General features: G+C 49.4%; 1 protein-coding gene across 4 annotated transcripts in view; it reads right to left on the minus strand.

Moving 5' to 3' along the window:
• The window catches only part of LOC132689734 (ATP-binding cassette sub-family A member 17-like), a 75,911-nt gene extending 66,733 nt beyond the window's left edge, over positions 1–9,178 (minus strand). For 3 of the 4 annotated variants that reach the window (XM_078440232.2, XM_078440230.2, XM_078440229.2), the window contains exons 1-6: positions 9,099–9,178; positions 8,449–8,707; positions 3,703–3,830; positions 2,484–2,646; positions 838–1,097; positions 59–175 (exon numbers count right to left, since the gene is read on the minus strand). In XM_078440232.2, coding sequence (XP_078296358.2) covers positions 59–175; positions 838–1,097; positions 2,484–2,646; positions 3,703–3,830; positions 8,449–8,707; positions 9,099–9,146 — 975 coding nt within the window. In that variant the 5' untranslated portion in view covers positions 9,147–9,178. Of the gene's footprint in view, positions 1–58; positions 176–837; positions 1,098–2,483; positions 2,647–3,702; positions 3,831–3,938; positions 4,403–8,448; positions 8,708–9,098 lie in introns of those variants that run through there. The other variant, XM_078440231.2, reaches the window with a different exon arrangement.
• Positions 9,179–17,718: the final 8,540 nt, after the last annotated feature.

Genomic DNA, 17,718 nt, shown 5'->3' on the forward strand with positions numbered 1-17,718 from the left:
GCCCGCTCCGCAGCCACCTTCCTTCCGCTTAGCGTGTGCGGAGGGACCGGACACGCACCTGTGTGCAGAAGAGGACGGTCATGAAAGAAACGGCGAGGAGGGCCGAGACGAAGAACACGATGAACCAGGCAGCCCAGTGTTGCCAGTTGTCCACTCCCATCATGCACATGTACTCCTAGAGAAAGCAGAGGAGCCCGGCGTCCCACCACTGCCAGCGCCACGCACCCACCGCGGCCTCGCAGGTGGCCTCGCTCAGACGGTGCTGAGTGCACGAGACGGAGCAAACCGTGCATGGTCGGTGAGGCCACGCAAGGTCTGGGGAGCCGCCGGCAGGCGATTTCTATATACAGTCCTAAGAAGCAATCGAAGGAGAAGAAAATTAAAGTGAGGAGGCAGAGGGTCTCTACCGAGAGCAAAAGGTGAGGAGACAGGTAATGGGAGAGCGCGGCAGGCAGAGAGACTCTCGGGGCAGCCTGTGTTAGGTTGGGCTCCCGGCTGCAGCCACGAGAGAGCGACTCATCCTGGGCGGACATCCTCTCCTGTGCGCTCATCAGAGAGTCGGTCCGCAGGCATCTTCTGAACAGCCGCCGTGGGCAAGTCCAAACGCAAGGACTCACGTGGTCACAGCAGACGGCATCGTCTACGTTGTAAGCAGGTCGAATGACGAACCACCGTCCGACATCCGCCGTCCATCCCTCAGGGGGAGGTCCCTCTAACACCCACGCAGCCTCGTCCCTGCCGCGGCCTCATCCCCACCCGGGTCATTTTTCATCGGTGCTTGTACACGTCCCCGCCCCGGGAGAGGCTCGCACCCCACGCCGGGGGCTGGGGGGTTACCTTCAGTTTTTTCTCCTTCTCCAGGGCAACGGAATTGATGATGATGAGCTCGATGCAGATGAAGCTGAGCATGAGCAGAAGAGGGAACTCGTTCTGAAGGGTCACCAGGAGCCCGTCCTGGACGTGGGCTCCGTGGGGGAACCTCTTCACAAGCACACTCAGGCCCTCAAACATCTCGGTCGTCCCGTTGTGGGCGTGGTAGTGCATGATGGCCTTGTCCAGCGCATGCTGGATGGCCAGGAAGCCTTCGTTGCTGTATCCTGCGTGAGAGAACAGCGGACACCCGAGCATAAGAGACTCAGAAGACTGGAGGTGCAGAACACCCGCTGAGTGAGGCGGGTCGTGGCTAACGATTCCTGGAGATGATCGGGCGGGAGCGGGCCGGGCTCCCTGGAGTCCACGTGCCGCCCCGGGGAAGAAGGAGCAGCGTCCCCAGGGACCCCCTGTGGCTGTGATGGTGTCTTTTATCAGAAAACAGGGCAAAGGCATCCTGAGCCCACAAAACAAGGGGTGTCCGTTGCCACGCTCTTGCACGGTGGGGCCGCATCCTCTCCCCTAAGTGCTCGGGCTTCAGGGAGAGGGTGCTTGCTCCGCACTTCCGGTCATCCAGGATACACGAAATGGTTAAATGCAAAGGACTTGGGAGACACGCGCCCCCTCACCTACTGGGACCTCTGTCTGAGCTGTCACTGCTGTGGTCCGAGGGTTATGGTCATTGAATTTTGCTGCCAAGCCTCAAAGCCAAACTTTACCACAGGCAATGTTTATTTTCATACAGTGTAGTCGGTGGGCGAAGGTCAGCTTTTGGGAAAAATAGGTCGGAGGGCAGAGATCCCCGGTGTGGGGATCTCGTAAGAGTTAAAGGCCCCACCTCCCAGCAGGGGTTACCGGCCCTCCGCATGGGCAGAGCCAGCGTGGGGTACCCAGCAGTAAAGGGGAGGTGACCACGGTCTCCCGATGGCCTTGACCTAAGCAGACCCCCGGATCTGTCAGCACGAAAAAGGGAGGAACAAATTGCTGATAATAAAATTCCGGGAACCATCACGGAGTCTTCACGGCATGTCGGAGCATTTCCACTGCAGAACCATTGGCATCCTTTCTAGAATCGCATGGAATGATAAGCCCTCGTGTTTACATTCCCACTCACTGGGCTTGTGGGCCCAAGGTTCACGGCAGTTGCGTGGCCATCCTCCGGGGAGGTGCACGCTGTCTGCTCGATTTCCTGAGAGCTGTCCGCTCCCTACCAGGGAGGTCTCCCCGAACCCCGCACAAAGAGGGAGACCCCAGGTCTACAGTGACGTGGAGGCCAGGCCTCCGAGCTGCCCCACGGCTTCTCCCCTGGCCTGCAGAGAGCTGAAGACCGTCAGGTATATAAGCAAACGTGAGTACGTGCGGAGACAAAAAGAAGGGACACGCCCTCCTTGTTCCCGTAAAATGCCCCCCCTCCTCCCTCAAACAGCTCAGCGTCACAGCCTTACTGCTCTTTAACTTCCTCTAGAATGAAAGCGTTTTACCCAGCGACACGTTTCTAAACGTTACTCCTTCAGCCTCTTTTGAGCTGCTAGCTTAGCAAGGGTTCAGACGGCAGTGACAGCATGAGAGGCACGTGAGTGTGGGCGAGACTGACATCGTTGAGGCTTCCTCACCAGGGAGTCCGCCATCCGAATGCCCTAAGGCCCGGGGCTCTTGGCTTGGGTTGGGAGGGTAGAGGAAGGATGTGCCCCAGCTGTCCACATAATCTTGTTTGGAGGTGAGCTGCGCGATTAAGAAGTTCCTCTGCGTGTAGCTGAAGCGCAGGCGGTACTTAACCTGCAGGGGATAAAGAGAGGACGACCTGGGTCACGGGGTCCCCACGCTCAGCCAGGACTCGTGTCTGCCGCCAGCTGTGATTGGAGGGAAGGCCGATCCCTCCCTCCCCTGCGAGGAGCACTCAGCCGTCTGCCCAGGAGACCCCCCTTCAGGAAGGTGGTTCCGAGCTCAGACACTGGAGCCGGGCCACCAGGACCCAAACCCCAGACCTCTCACCGAATGGCGGTGGCGGTTCAGGCGGGTGACTTGACCTTCTTGCCTCGGTTTTCTCATCCGTACAACGAGGATGAGGTTAACAGCGCTTGCCCCAGAGGCACTGTAGGATCAAGTCAGATGGTCCCTGGGGTGTGCCTGGCAATTGTTAGTGCTCGAAAAGCGTTGCTGGTTGTTTATCAACGTGTCTGTCTCCAGCTGCCAACACCCCCATGCAAGTTCTAGCCATTAATCATCAGGCGGCACAGGACGACACCAAAGCTACACACGAGCGGCTTCCTCGCCCCCAATGGGAGCCACTGCCTTGTCCTCAGACAGACAGGCCTACCATACTGGAGCCCATGTCATTAGTGTGGTGGTCTGATGACAACCACAACCAGTCCTTCTGGAAAGTGCCTCCGTCCCCGGCTCGGTTCTGGGCACAAACTCATCTGATGCCCGCAACAGCTGAGTTAGGAACTGCTAGTACTCCCGCTACACCGGTAGGGAAACTGAGGCCCGGAAATGTCGGCGCCCCTCCCACGGCTAGAGAGCCAGTGGTTGCCAAGCCGGAATCCAGTCTGCCATCCAGCAGCTGGAATTCGTGGTCCCCTTCTCTCAGCCCCAGGTCTCCCTGGGCAGGCCTCTCTTGCGAGGACCCCGAACACTGGGAGGTGCCCCGGGGCCAGGTAGGAGGCAGTGAAACCGGGAGCATTTTCTCACCTCCTCCGGAAGAAAGGCAGCCAGGTGGCAAAGCAGACACAGGGAGACAGAGGGGCAGCCCAGGTGGCGAGACTCCCTAATGGGCCCACGCGCGAGCCTGGGAGGCATGGTGAGGCCGTTCCGGGACCGGATGGCCCTTACCTTCAGCGGCAGGGGTTGCTTGCTGTCATTGAAGGTGTGATCGAAGACAATTCCAGCCAACACGAAGACGGCTTTGGGATCCTGGAGTATGTAATTTTCAAACAAAGGCACTGAAGAATGGCCTAGGACTGCGGAGAGAAAAGTCCCGTGAGCAAGCAGGCTGCCCCCCCATCCCCGCCCTCCCTGAGCCGGTGCCGGAAGGGCCGCAAGACTCCCCCCCCCCCCCACACACACACCTTCCTCCATCATTCTGCGAACACATAAGCACATTCGATGGCCGGGAGCCACGCGAGGCGGTGAGAACGGTCTGAATGCCCGCCATCTCTCGTCCCAGGCCCCCCAGCTGGGCGGCGCTGAGGGCCACAGGAGGTGGAACTCGCCCTTGGCCATGTTGACGGGGAGCTGTCCGTAGCTCGTCTGCGTGGCTATGGCAACCGAAATGGGAGACAGAATCACAGACAAACGTAGCTGTTCTGATGAGAAAAATAATTGCTCCCGTCCCCGGCCCTTGCGTGTGGCGAGGCTGTCATCCGGGATCCTCCTCGAAAGTAATGCTTGCTCAGAATGTGGAAGGCATCACCGCATCATTCCGCCTCCTCGCCGCCAGCCGGGTGTCTTCTCTGAGAGCTCATTGGCTTCTGCGCCTTTATCTCCGCGCAGGAGAAGTCTCTAGCGCACGTCCACGGTTGTCCCTTTCTGCTGTCCTCTTAGGAAGTGGTGAGACTGCGCGCCTCGCAGACACAGCCGCTCTTGCGGGAACCTTTTGTGAACTGCTCTGTCCCCTCCCCTCTGTGTGTCCAGTTGCTTCCTTTTAGAAACCCTCGTGGGTGGGCGGGACGCGGTCGCTCTCGCTTCCCCTTTTCTTCATCCTGTTGCTGGACATTGTCATGCGCCTCCCAGACCTTGTCTCCCAGCCATCACACGCGTCCACTCGGTCGTTTCCCTGGGAGCGATTTCGCTGATCTAAATTTCCAAGTCCGCTTCCTGTTCCTTTGACCACATCTCCGTGCCATGGGAGTCCAGTTTTGTTTTGGCGTGGCAGCATTCCCTCAAACGTTTCTGAGAATATGGAGTTTTTTCAAATGAACTGACTCATGATAAAAATCTCCAATGATGCTGGAGGTTATGTGGCATGTCGAAAGGCTCCTCGATGAGACTGAACTTTAACTTTTCATCAGAACAAAACCCATTCTTGGCGGGGGGGGGGGGGGGGCGGGGGGAGGGAACCAAAATGAATCACTTGGTCCACAAGATTTGAGACTGAATCCAGTCTCCAACTGTGTGATAGAGATGGAAATCCTTTCTCTTCCTGGTTCAGCGTTGCTCCCGCTCCCCCCGATGTCCTGAGCCCCTTCGGTGGTAGTGTGGGGGGGAGGGGAGGTCACTACTTTTAGCTGCAGCTGAGTTTTACGTTATTTTATTTTCATTTCTAGTTCTGTTTGGTCCTCTTCTTTTTTCAGATCGGCTGGGTGAGTCTGCATCGTGACATATCTGGGGAATAGGATTATGAGTCAATCTTCCTATTTTCCTCTATATAGTTTGTTTCCTAAGCCATATTTATGTTTCTTTTTTTTTTAATTTTTTTTTTTAACATTTATTTATTTGTGAGACAGAGAGAGACAGAGCATGAACGGGGGAGGGGCAGAGAGAGAGGGAGACACAGAATCGGAAGCAGGCTCCGGGCTCTGAGCCGTCAACCCAGAGCCCGACGCGGGGCTCGAACTCACGGACCGCGAGATCGTGACCTGAGCCGAAGTCAGACGCTCAACCGACTGAGCCACCCAGGCGCCCCTATGTTTCTTTTTTTTTTTTTTTTTTTTTTTTTTAATTTTTTTTTTTTTTTTTTTATTTTTGGGACAGAGAGAGACAGAGCATGAACGGGGGAGGGGCAGAGAGAGAGGGAGACACAGAATCGGAAAGAGGCTCCAGGCTCCGAGCTGTCAGCCCAGAGCCCGACGCGGGGCTCGAACTCACGGACCGCGAGATCGTGACCTGGCTGAAGTCGGACGCTTAACCGACTGCGCCACCCAGGCGCCCCTCCTATGTTTCTTTTTAAACACACACATGGACATAAACATTTGGCTAAATTGAGGAAAATAGCATACATACAGGAAGGTGTACAAAACACAAACGTTCGTTCTAATGAGCGGTTGTAAAGTTCACAGCCAAGCCTCTTGGGTCAAGAAACAAAATTTGTACCCTAGATTTGTTTGTTTGTTTAGATAGTTTCTTACTATCAATTTGGTTCTTCATTGCTTTCAAGAACACAGTTTTAATATTTGTCCAGCGCATGTTTTTCAACAGGCCAACATAACCCAGTCTGCCCTGTTAGCAGAAACAAATAGCAGTAATCTCTTTCCCAGAAATTTCCGGGAAACATCCCAGTGTTTCCTTGGCTCTGGCTGAGTTAGGTGTCATCCTTGGACAAGTCACGGTAGCAAGGGGACCACGAAGTGCAGAGTGGTGTAGCCACAGGAGTCATCCTGAGCCCAAGGAGGAGGCACCAAGGGCTGACGGCAGGAGAGGGGTCCAGCCCCCCAGGGAAAGAACAGGCTGTGAGGATCATCAAAAGGGAAAACAGATGTCTGTCACGGTTTGGAGAGCTCCTCAAACCACTGCCCTTCCTTCCAGGGTGTAGGATTTACTTAGGGGAATGGCCCCAAAGAGCAAAATCTAATTTTTATTTCTTATCCTATTATGTGATTTGAAAATGTCAATGCAAACAATTCTGGTGTTCATCGTTCTTATTCTTTTATTGAAATTTTAAGGTTTATTTTTTGTGTTTTTCTTTTTTTGACGTTTAAATTCCAGAAAAATACATTCTAAATTGCTAGCAAAGAATTCTGCGAAGTGGCATTTGGGGTGAGAACTTGACTTTTCACGGTAAACCTTATATTATTTCACGTGCAGTTATGTAATAAGGACAGAGGGAGGAGCGGAAGGCAGACGGCCATCGGTCCTGGGGACGCAGAGCACGCAGAGAGAAGCGCGGCGGCGGAAGCGGCCCGGAGGCGGAAGCAGTGGGAGGTCCCGGAACCGCGGGACTCAGCCCCGGAGACTCCCGCAGGCGGAGGCCAGAAGCGTCCCTGGCACAGCGCGCACGCGCGGAAGAAAGCCTGGAAGGAAAGCCCTGGAACCGGCGACGCCAAGGACCGAGTATCGACAGCGATGAGGTAGGAAGTGAGTCGGAGGTAATGAAACAGAATTAACGCCTCGAGACACCCCAGACGAGGAGGGAGACGTTGCCCGAGGTAGGATCTTAAGGGAAGACAGAAGAGAAATGCTTTCTTCTCCGTGGAGGCGACCGAGGGGTCCCAGGGAGTGAGGTGGGGATCCAGGCCGGATGCAAAGGCCGAATGTTTAGGGAGCCGGAGGGCTGCTCGCGGACAGGAGCCCAAGGCCCCAGGTTCATCTCCGTCTCCCTGCGAGACCCGGAGAGCAGCCAGAGGGAGAGACAGATCGCGCCCGACAACTTCTCTTCAAACCCCTGCCGCGCGGGCGGCCTCGCGCACATGGAGGAAAACCCAAGACTTGGGGGAGGCGTGCGAGTCTCCTGCAGACACTCCAGCCTCGCTCGGACCACTCCCCACCCCACCCCCCCCCCCCCCCCCGCTTCCTTCAGCCTCGTTCACGGCGGTCACACCCCACCCCCAGCCCCGCCGCGGCCCCCACCTGCTCGCCGCCCCCGAGTCCCGAGGCCGCCATCCCACTTCGCAAGTCGTGTCCTTCACCTGCACCGCCGCCGGATCATCTCCAGCCTCCCAAGAGGAGCTTTCTCTGTTGTGTTTTGTTTCCAATCTCGTACTTGTAGAAGTAGAATGGTATTTTAGGTTGCCAGGCAAGCTCAGAGCCCCAAAACAGCGGCCCCCACGCGTGTTGCCACTGAGGGCCTTTAAAAGAATTGTCTGCGTTGAGTGGCACTCAGAGCTGGGGCAGGAGAGCCCTTCCTTTTCACTCGGTACCTTATGTATTATTAGAACACCTTTACAAAAGCATATATTACAATTATGGCAGTTTTGGAACGTGACTCCGCATTTTGTGGATTCCGCGTTTTGAAAAACTGTATCTACCTGACTCCGTTAACGAACGCATTTATTCATTCAGTAAATATGTATTGAGCAGCGAGTGTATGCCAGGCATGAAGGAGGCCCAGTGATGAAGAAACGGACAGGGCCCTCTGCCCTCAGGGAGGTGGAGCCCAGCAGGCTTGTCAACCGCAGACTTGACACAGAAAGCCCAAAGTGGCGGTGTGATGAACCGTGGATCAGAAATCTCTGACCGTAGCCAAAGGGGCGCAGAGAGAGGAAGGCACAGCTGAGAAATCTAAATAAAGCCCGGCTGGCAGCTTGCCCAGTGCCCCTGAAAGGAGCCTGGAGACAGGGGTAGGGCCAGACCCTGGACTACTGGTGCAGTGGAAGCCACCAGAGGGGCAGAAGCACAAGGCTGGCCAGACCTTTCCGACCTTTGAGAGACCTTCTTGGCTGCATGCAGAGACTGGCTTAGAGTTGATTAAAATGAGAAGAGAGACGGACGACTAATTCAGAATCTCCCAAGTCGCCGGAACGTGGTTGCGGCAATCAGAGACCTCGTGGACGGCTTTCCCCCAGCTGTCACCTCCACACACTTTTTAGGATTTGGAGACCCCAGATATGGAATCACGACTATACGCACCCTCAGGAAACAGCCTCAAACTCTATAAAATTGCCCTCCCTCCCTCCCTGTCCTTACCCCATCTTTATGTCTCACCTTCAAACTCAACGTCAAAGGATTTCCCCACCGCTTCAGTGATAGTCTTCAACGTTTCGCTTTTGGAAGAGACATACACTAGTTGGTATCTGGTGTAAGTAGGAAAATAGAGGAAGGCTGGCAGTAAACTGATATTGATGGCCGGATAGTTGACAGGAGGTATTTTCTTAGGCAAACTGTTTAAACGCAGGTACATGATGATCATGGAGAAGAGTAGCGGCATTAGGATTTCAAGCACTGTTATCAGAGTCTTCCGCTTCTAGAACAGAAAGGAAAGCAGCATGAGAACGCGAGTGTTAAGTCACCACACGGTGACGTTTCTTCCATTTAAGAAGCCCTTTCATTCTCCCCCACCCCCAGTCTCCCTGCACAACCCACAAAAAAGAAGAAAATAGAGAGTGAACTAAATGGCTTCTCTTTCTGGACTTTTCCATGACATCAGCGGCGAGAAACCAGTAATGATGATGCAATCTTCAGTGATGACGGTTTGTGGAATTTCAGTGGGAACCTGGCTTATTTGCAGGAAGGGGCCCCGTTTCAAGTACAGTTGTTGATTTTTTCTTTAATCAGTTATTAGATGCCAGCGTGACATAAACATTCAGTCCCCCAACCCCGGACATGCCCACGGCTCCAAGGACCACCTTACCCACCTTCAAGATGAAATTCTTCCAAAGAAGAAGTTTTAAATTCCTGACCATTGTCACTTTCCCACCTGAAGGGGAGGGATCAGCAGCAGCTGGGAAGCAAACGGGGCAACTGTCAGGCATCACACACATGTGCCCTCCTGTCCTTGAGGAGCTGTCTCCTCTCGGACTTTCAGAGCATCGTTTCTTTTTTGCGGACTCCCCATCCTCTGCCCACCTCTAAACATCCCAGCGGGGCTCGGCTGACACTCCCCGTGGGCAATCTCACTTGGTCTTTGATGTTGAAATGCACGGACACACTGATGATTTCCACATTCCTGTCTACAGCCTGCACCTGCCGGGTCTCCTGCCCCAACCCCTCCTGTCCGAGCAGGAGCCCAGCTTCATGAGGATAAGGTTGTGTGAAGGTCTCCCTGTCTCCTCTCATCTCCCATTTTCCCCTGCCCCGCCGCGGGCCTGGCTGTGATCCAGAAGGGACAGAAGTGGCTTCTGCTCACAGCCCACGCACCTGCTGTTCCTCTGCCCAGGGCACGCCTCCCTCATGCGTCATTAAACTACTGAACGTGCTGTTTTACTTCTTGTTTGATCTGATTTCCCTCTGGAATGCATGCTCCATGAAAGCAGGGATTTTTTTTGGGGGGTGGGAGGGGCTGTTTTTTGTTGTTTCACTACGGAGCCCCCAGACTCCAGAGCAGGGCCAGCGCGTGCTCACCACTCAGTAAACACGGGCCCGAGAATAAAGGCGTCAGAGGGCACACGGCTTATGTGAGGACGTGGCTGTGACAGAGATGCTTGTGGGGAAAGGACGCTCTGCGGTGGCAGCACGAGCCTCCCCTTCCGCTCTCTGCTTCTCTCTGTGTCACGTGCTTTAGCTTTTAGCTGCTGCCACCTCACGATCTTCATTTCCAGAAAAATGTTTTTCCGCTAGTGAAAGAACGGATGCGTTTTCCTCTGGTGAAAGCGTCTCTGACATTGCCGATTAGAAATGGAAGACACAGCGTTGTGAGCTCACTGAACGTCACTGGAGGTGAGCTTTAAAGTGGCAGGTGGTGTGATTGAATTTCACCTCCATAGTAGGAAAAAAAAAAAAAAAAAAAACGAGCGCAAGGCAGGTTTAGAGTAGTCAGCCGTGGCTGCAGCCCATCTGGTCTGGCCAGCAACCCCAACCACCGGCATTAATTTCCTGCCCACGGCTCTGCCGCCTCCTGGGACTGGCTGGACTCGTCTCTAGGTCTTGTTATGGCCCGAATTGTGTCCCCTGCCGCCCCATTTGCTGTGTCTAAGTCCTAATCCCAGGATCTCAGACGGTGACAGTTTTTAAAGGCAGGGACTTGACCTAGGCGACCAAGGGAAAATGAAGCTGTCAGGGTGGCCTGTGTCCTCACAGAGGAGATGTGGACACACAGAGGCAGCGGGGGGGTGTGCGGGCACAGAGGACGCACGAGGGGTGGACAGCCCAGGAGAGGGAAGGAAATGGCAGGAGGGAGCAACCTTGCCACCGCCTGGATCTTGGACAGCTAACTTCTCGAACTGTGGACAGATACATTTTTCCGTTGTCTCGGGCACCCGGTGTGTGGTGTTTTGTGAGTGCAGCCGGACTGGATGAAAACAGCTCTGCGCCACGGGTCCGCTCCCAGCTGGGGCATGTTGCTCTAATGGCGTGAAGCCAAGCCACGCAAACGCATTTAAAGCATCTTGTCACACACCCTTGTGAACCACCCCACCGGCCAGAGTGCATCACACAGCTGAGCCCAAGATCAATACAACAGGGGAGGAAACCGTCTGCTCTGATGGGGGGGGGCACTGCTGACTCACCTGGTGAGGGGCATGGGTGTAAACCTTAACATGGGGGGAGAAAGAAGAATGGGGAACAGCCACGTACCAAAACACCCAACTTTTAGGGCTTCAGAGCTGGTGTCGGAATTTGCCAGCCTGAACAGCCACGCCATGTAGACGAGGAGGTGTTTTTGGCTCATTACTGGCCCAGCACAGATTCAAAGAAAAAAACGCCCAGAGCCCATGAGAATGCATGGTTTTCTCCAACCACAGCTACTGTTCAGTGGAATGGGACAGGAAAATAATTAGAGTAGATGGAGGTTTTCGTACTGAGCACCTTTTCAAATTTGTGATAATACAAGTAGACTGTTCCTTTTATTTTTTTATTTCAAAAGTTGTTTGAATGTTTATTTTGGCAGGGCACGGTGCAAGTGGGGGAGGGGCAGAGAGAGAGAAACCCGGACAGGCTCCGTGCTGTCCGCACAGAGCCCGACGTGGGGCTTGAACTCACAAAACCGTGAGATCACGAACTGAGCTGAGATCAACAGTTGGACTCTTAACTGACTGAGCAACCCAGGCACCCCTAGACCGTTCCTTTTAAAAGAAAGTTTACTTCGGTGCTATTGATTTACGACAAGTAGCAACTATGCACGGAAGGCACTGTATCTGGGCACAATGCCACCATCAAAAGATGAGTCAGTAATGGGGGCACCCAGCTGGCTCAGTCCATGGAGCATGTGACTCTTGGTCTCAGGGTCTTGAGTTCAAACCCCATGTTGGATGTACAGATTACTTAATAAAAAAAATAAACTAAAAGATCAGTCAGTAATAGAACTCATCTTGTTGGAAATCAGTAGCTTAAAATAAGCCCTAGTAAGGGAAATAATGTGTACGAAGGAAAACGTTACAGTACAAGGTGGAAACGAGAATCAAAAGCGGTAACCCAACTGATGAAACAGAACGAAATTCCAGAAAGAGGCCACAGATACATGGTCACTTGATCTTCGACAAAGCTGACGCTGCAGGACAAGGACGCACGGTCTTCCCGACAGATGGCTCAGGGCCGACCAGCTATCGATATAAGAGACCATGTATCCTGACTCCTGTCTCCCACCACACACAAAGTACCAACTTCAGATGAAATACAGATCTAACTGTGAAGGGTGAAGCAATGAAGCTTTTAGGGGAAAAAATAGGAAAACATATTCGTGACCTTTAGCGGGCGGAGATTTGTTAAACACGACTCTAAACCCCTAAACATAAAACTTGGGCAAACTGAGCTGCATCCAAATTAAGGATTTCAGTTCCAGAAAAGAGCCAGTAGGAGAGTAAGTGAAGCCAGAATGAGGAAAGGTATCTTCAAGTCACTAAGAAAAAGACAGACTTCCCAACAGAAAAATAGGCTTGAGAGACTTGAGCAATCTCCAAAAGAAAATGCCCAAATGCCTGACGGACGTAAGAAAAAGTGCTCAACCTATCTGGTCTTCAGGAAACGCGTTTTAAAGCCACAGCGGCCACACTGAGACAGATTTCTGCATGGGATGGTCACTGGAGGGCACTCTGGAAACAAGCACTTTTGCAGAGAAAAGGAGGCAGGCGAGTCAAAGGGGTCCAAGCGCTGGCCATTTCCACGGGCACAACACGACACAAACTCTGAACCATCCACCCCAAGCTCAGTTGTGAGGACGGTATGCAAACAGGTCCCAGAAAAGCAAGACAATCCATTTATGCTGTATTTAGGAAAACAAATTACCGGGATAGAAAAAGAAAAAAAAAAGGGTTAAAATAAGCAACAGAGCAACTATTCACAACATCTATGAGAGCGTCACTACTAGCCCTTTGAGCCAACAACCCCACGTCTAGGCATCTATTCTGCAGGTGCACCTGTGCACGTATGAGCTGACGCCGTACAAGGTTATTCGCTGCAGCATTGTTCTTAATAGCGAAGGAGTATAAACATCCTGGTACCCACCACAGGGGATTAGTTTATAATACAAACGATTACACATCTGAACAATGCAGTGATATGCAATCGTAGAAAAAAATTAAGAGCTCAGAGTACTGGCTGTCTTCTGGGATCTGCGGGATAAATGTGAGAAAATAAGTTATGTTGTTAGGACCACCCAATCTGTGGTATTTGTTCTGCAAAATAGGTATTCTGCAGCCTGAGCTGAAGTAGAGAATAGTGTGTCCATCGGCGCGGGCTGTGTATAAGGGGACGGGGAGCGTGCACAATCTCTACCTTCTCAGTTCTGCTGGGAGCCTAAAGCTGCTCTAAAAATAAAATCGATCTTTAAAGAACTGTTTTGACAGAACTATCAACAGGAAAATTCATAATCCTAAACCCCCCTTCATGATTAAATCAGAAATTTCAAGTGTGCCTGAGTGGCTCAGTTGGTTAAGCCTCCAACTTTATTTCAGCTCAGGTCACGATCTCACAGTTTGTGGGTTCGAGCCCCACATTGGGCTGTGCACTGACAGCACGGAGCCTGCTTGGGATTCTCTTGTCTCCCCTCTCTCTCTGTCCTTCCCCTGCTTGTGTTCTCTCCCTCTCTCAAGAATAAATAAATAAATAAACATAAAGAAAAAGAAAACTTAAAGCCCACAGAAATCCATTAGGAATATGTGCGAGTTTGTTTTTTTTTTAATCACACAGATCACGATTGGTTAACCTGGCTCATGGAACAAACTCTGCAGTTACACAGCTGGGTGAGCATCTTATAGGTCATTGGCATTTTTGTCACCCATTGTTAGGGGTGTCAAGGGCACGTGTAATGCTTTAGCTTAATGGCTGGGCTGTTGATGACAGGGAGGAAGGACAGTACTCCTTTTCCTGAACACCTAGGAAAATTGAAGACACCAAATGAGTCCAATACAGGCAAGCTAGATGGAATCATATGCTCGTCTCATATACCGATACATTTCAAGGTATTTTTTAAATGCCACAGCTGAGAATCTGGCCAGAAAAGGATCATTGGTAGAGAGCACGAGACCATCTGTAGTCTGCAACAGCCTTTTTCTTTGAAAGAATTGTTTCTGTAATGTGTTTCCTGAACTCTAAATTTCTCAAGAGGGGCTCCTGGGTGGCTCAGTTGGTTAAACATCCAACTTCAGCTCAGGTCATGATCTCACAGTTTGTGGGTTTGAGCCGCACATTGGGCTCTGTGCTGACAGCTTGGAGTCTGCTTCGGATTCTGTGTCTCCCTCCCTCTGTCCCTTCCCCACTCGTGCTCTGTCTCTGTCTCAAAAATGAATAAACATTAAAAACAATAAAAAGTAAAAGTTAAAAATTTTAAATTTCTCGGAAACAGATACTGTTTTATAGCAGAAATTTTGGATTAGAAAAGAGTAAAGAAGTGCCCATGTGTAAGCAAATAAAACCCCCAAACGAAATAACCCACTAACACACTGAGTCGACACAGGATGCATTAATCAAGAATAAAAAAGGAAAGGGGTGCCTGGCTGGTTCGGTCGGTAGAGCGTGCAACTCCCTGCTAATCACTTGTCCACCTGCCTGGGGTGGGTTGATTACCTAGGAAAATAGAAATCACCAAGTCAATCCAATACAGGAAGAGATTTTTTTAAAACCTAAATATATCTGCAGATAAACTGCGAAGAAACTGAGACAGTCGTCAAAGAGCCTGCAAAGCAGTACAAGTGCAAATAACTCAGATGGGTGGGTTGTTTTAAACGGCAAGGAACAGATTGTTCTGATGCTGTTTGAACTGATCCATGAACGTAAAGACCGAAAACTTCCCATATTTAATAGCCAGGCTAGGATCACAGTGATACCAAACTCTGAGAAGGATGGCATTTAAAACCAGCCAATCAACCAGCCAAGCAAAAAACCCTACAACTCCTTCTCACTGAAGAAAAGAAGACCTAAAAGTCCTCGATAACTTACAGAATCCAGAAGTGCGTGGAAGGAATAATACCTCATGAGCAAATGGGAAGTTCACTGCAGAAATATTAGAATGATTCACTATTTTCACTATCATGAGATCTGTTGGTGTAATTCACCGTACTTATTGGTCAAAGGTTTAAACTCATAATATTGTGTCAATAAATTCCAAAAAGGCATTTGATAAAATCCGTGTATTCCCGGATCTTTTTTCCTTAACCTTAGAAAAAGACTTGTCTGTAACATACTAATACTATATATATCTCAAATCAAAGGCAAAGATACTTTTTGGTGACTACTAGAAGAAATTGCGGTTAAGCAAAACCAAGACTACAGTGCCAGCTGCAACATTATTTTCTAACCGTTCTGGAAATGCTAACAGAAAGCCATTGGGTCCAGTCCTGAGAGCTGTTCCCCTTATACAGGCACCTAGCCATGGCGACAAGAACAGGGCCGAGGCCCAGTCTGCTCCAGTCACCCTGTGAACCTCACACAAGGCTGAGGCAACTGGCAGAAAGAGGGACCTTTACTAATTGGTCCACTCAGGGGGCTTCCTTTATCTAATTGTTCTGCATAGTTGGGATGCCTTTAACTAACTGGAGGTACCTTTATCTAATTGGTGGGTGTCACCTTTTGGCAGTTTTTCAGCAGGCAGAGCATGCTGTATGACCTCTTGGTGGTCCTGTGCTACTATGGTCACATGATAGAATGAATCAAGAGGCATAAACATAGGTAAAGAGGAGACTAATCTATGATTATTTGCACATCATAAAATTGTATACACAGGGCGGCACCTGGGTGGCTCATCGGTTGAGCATCCGACTTCGGCTCAGGTCATGATCTCACAGTTCGTGGGTTCGAGCCCCGCATCAGGCTCCATGCTGACAGCTCAGAGCCCGGAGCCTGCTTCGGATTCTGTGTCTCCCTCTCTCTCTGCCCCTCCTCCACTCACACTCTGTCTCTCACTCTCAAAAAATAAATAAAACATTTGAAAATTTTTTAAAAAATTGTATACACAGGGAACCCAAAAGAATGACTGAAAAACCGTAGGAAGCAGTGAAAAGAAGGTTGAAAAAAAAAAAGTATTAAAAGAAAAGCAATAACTTTCTTATAAACAAACCAGGTAGAAAAATATATTTGAGGAAAAGAGCATTTTTTCAATAGCAACACCAGAAGAAAACATGTAGGAAGAAATGTAATGACAAATATGCCCATATGACCTATATGAAGAATACCTTTACAGAGAAAAATGTAGAACTCTTATCAAGAGACATAAGAAAAGGGTCAAGTAAATGGGAGAGACAGATCTTGTCTTTGCATAGGAAGAGTCCATATGAAGATATAATTCTCCTAAATAGTTCTATAAAGTTTACATAGTGCCAGTAAAGATTTCGACAAGATTTTTAACAAACAGATTCAGAAGTTCATATGAATCACAAAGGTGTGAAATTAGGCAAGAAAATTCTGAAAGGGACAGATAATGACCAGGAACTATCCAAAAATTCAATTTATTGTTCTATAACTTCAATAATTAAAAAATACCAGACTAGGATAGTAACAGCTCAATAAAAAAAAAAGAAGAAGAATCTGTATATATCCACCAAAGTATACATGGGAATTTAGTATGTGATAAAACATTTCAAATTAACTGAAGAAATATCAATAACAGCATTGATGCCTGTTTGTTTAACAACGTAGGTGAAATCAGTTCTTTGAAAGACATAACCTACCAAAACTCACTCGAGAAGAAATAGGTAACCTGAATAGTTCTATTTCTACTAAAGAAATTGTATTCATAGTTACAAACATTCCAAGAAAGAAAATCCAGAATCAGATGGTTTTATTGGCAAATTCTAACAAACATTTAAGGAAGAAACAGTATTAATTCTATACAATCTCTTCCAGCACTTGGAAAAAGCGAGACTACTTTCCAACTCATTTTATGATGTCAGCATTACCTTGATACCAAATCCAGAAAAAAATATTATAAGGGTGACATATAACTAAAAACATAATAATAAGGCAAAAAGAAAAGTCTTTACTCTCGGATGTCATGATATTCCCAAGAAGTCTACAAAAATTTTTTACAACTAATAAGTATGTTTAGCAAGATCCTAGGGGACAAGGTACGTATACAAAAATTGATCGTATTTCTATATACTAGTAAAGAACACATGGAAACCCAAAGTTTTTTCAAGGTACTATTTGTGATAATGACAATACTGATGAAATGAAATACTTAGGAATAAATCAAAATATGTGCAGAATCTAGATGAAAGAACACTAATGAAAGGTTTTTTTGTTGTTTTAAGAAATAAATGGAAAGGCATACCATATTCATGGACTAGAGAAGTCTGTACTATTAAGACATCACTTCTACTCACACTGAATTTTAGATTTAGTGCCATCTGAATCAAAATCTCTCCACTATAGTTTGTAGGCACCAACAAGCTGACTTTAAAATTCATATGAAATGAAAAAAAATCATATGAAATGGCAAAGGGAATAAAATAGTCAAAATCATTTTGAAAGAGGTACAAAATTGGACACATACTACCTCATTAAAGCTACACTAATCATGACAATATAATATTAGCTGAACCACAGGCAAGCCAACTATGGCCCATGGGCCAAATTCAACCCACTACAGCCCAGCCTACAAAGTTAAGATTGGTTTTGACTCCTTTTAATGGTTGGAAGATCTGCCCTCAACCACTGTTACTGAACAATGAATAGCTTTGAAGTTAGCTTTTACAGCGCTCATGTGTGAAGCTTACACTGCAGTACAGTCATTTAAATCACAGCCAACATTGTTTGAATCACAAGTAATCGCAAACCATTGTAAGCACTTCGCATGCTATCAAAAGATAAAACAAGAAATGAAATCTCCATTCCCACACAAATTCACAGCAGATATATCTTCCAAGCTCAGACTACAGTTCCAGCAGC

The sequence above is a fragment of the Panthera onca genome, chromosome E3, assembly GCF_046562875.1.
Source record: "Panthera onca isolate mPanOnc1 chromosome E3, mPanOnc1 haplotype 2, whole genome shotgun sequence".
Classification (NCBI taxonomy): Eukaryota; Metazoa; Chordata; class Mammalia; order Carnivora; family Felidae; genus Panthera; species Panthera onca.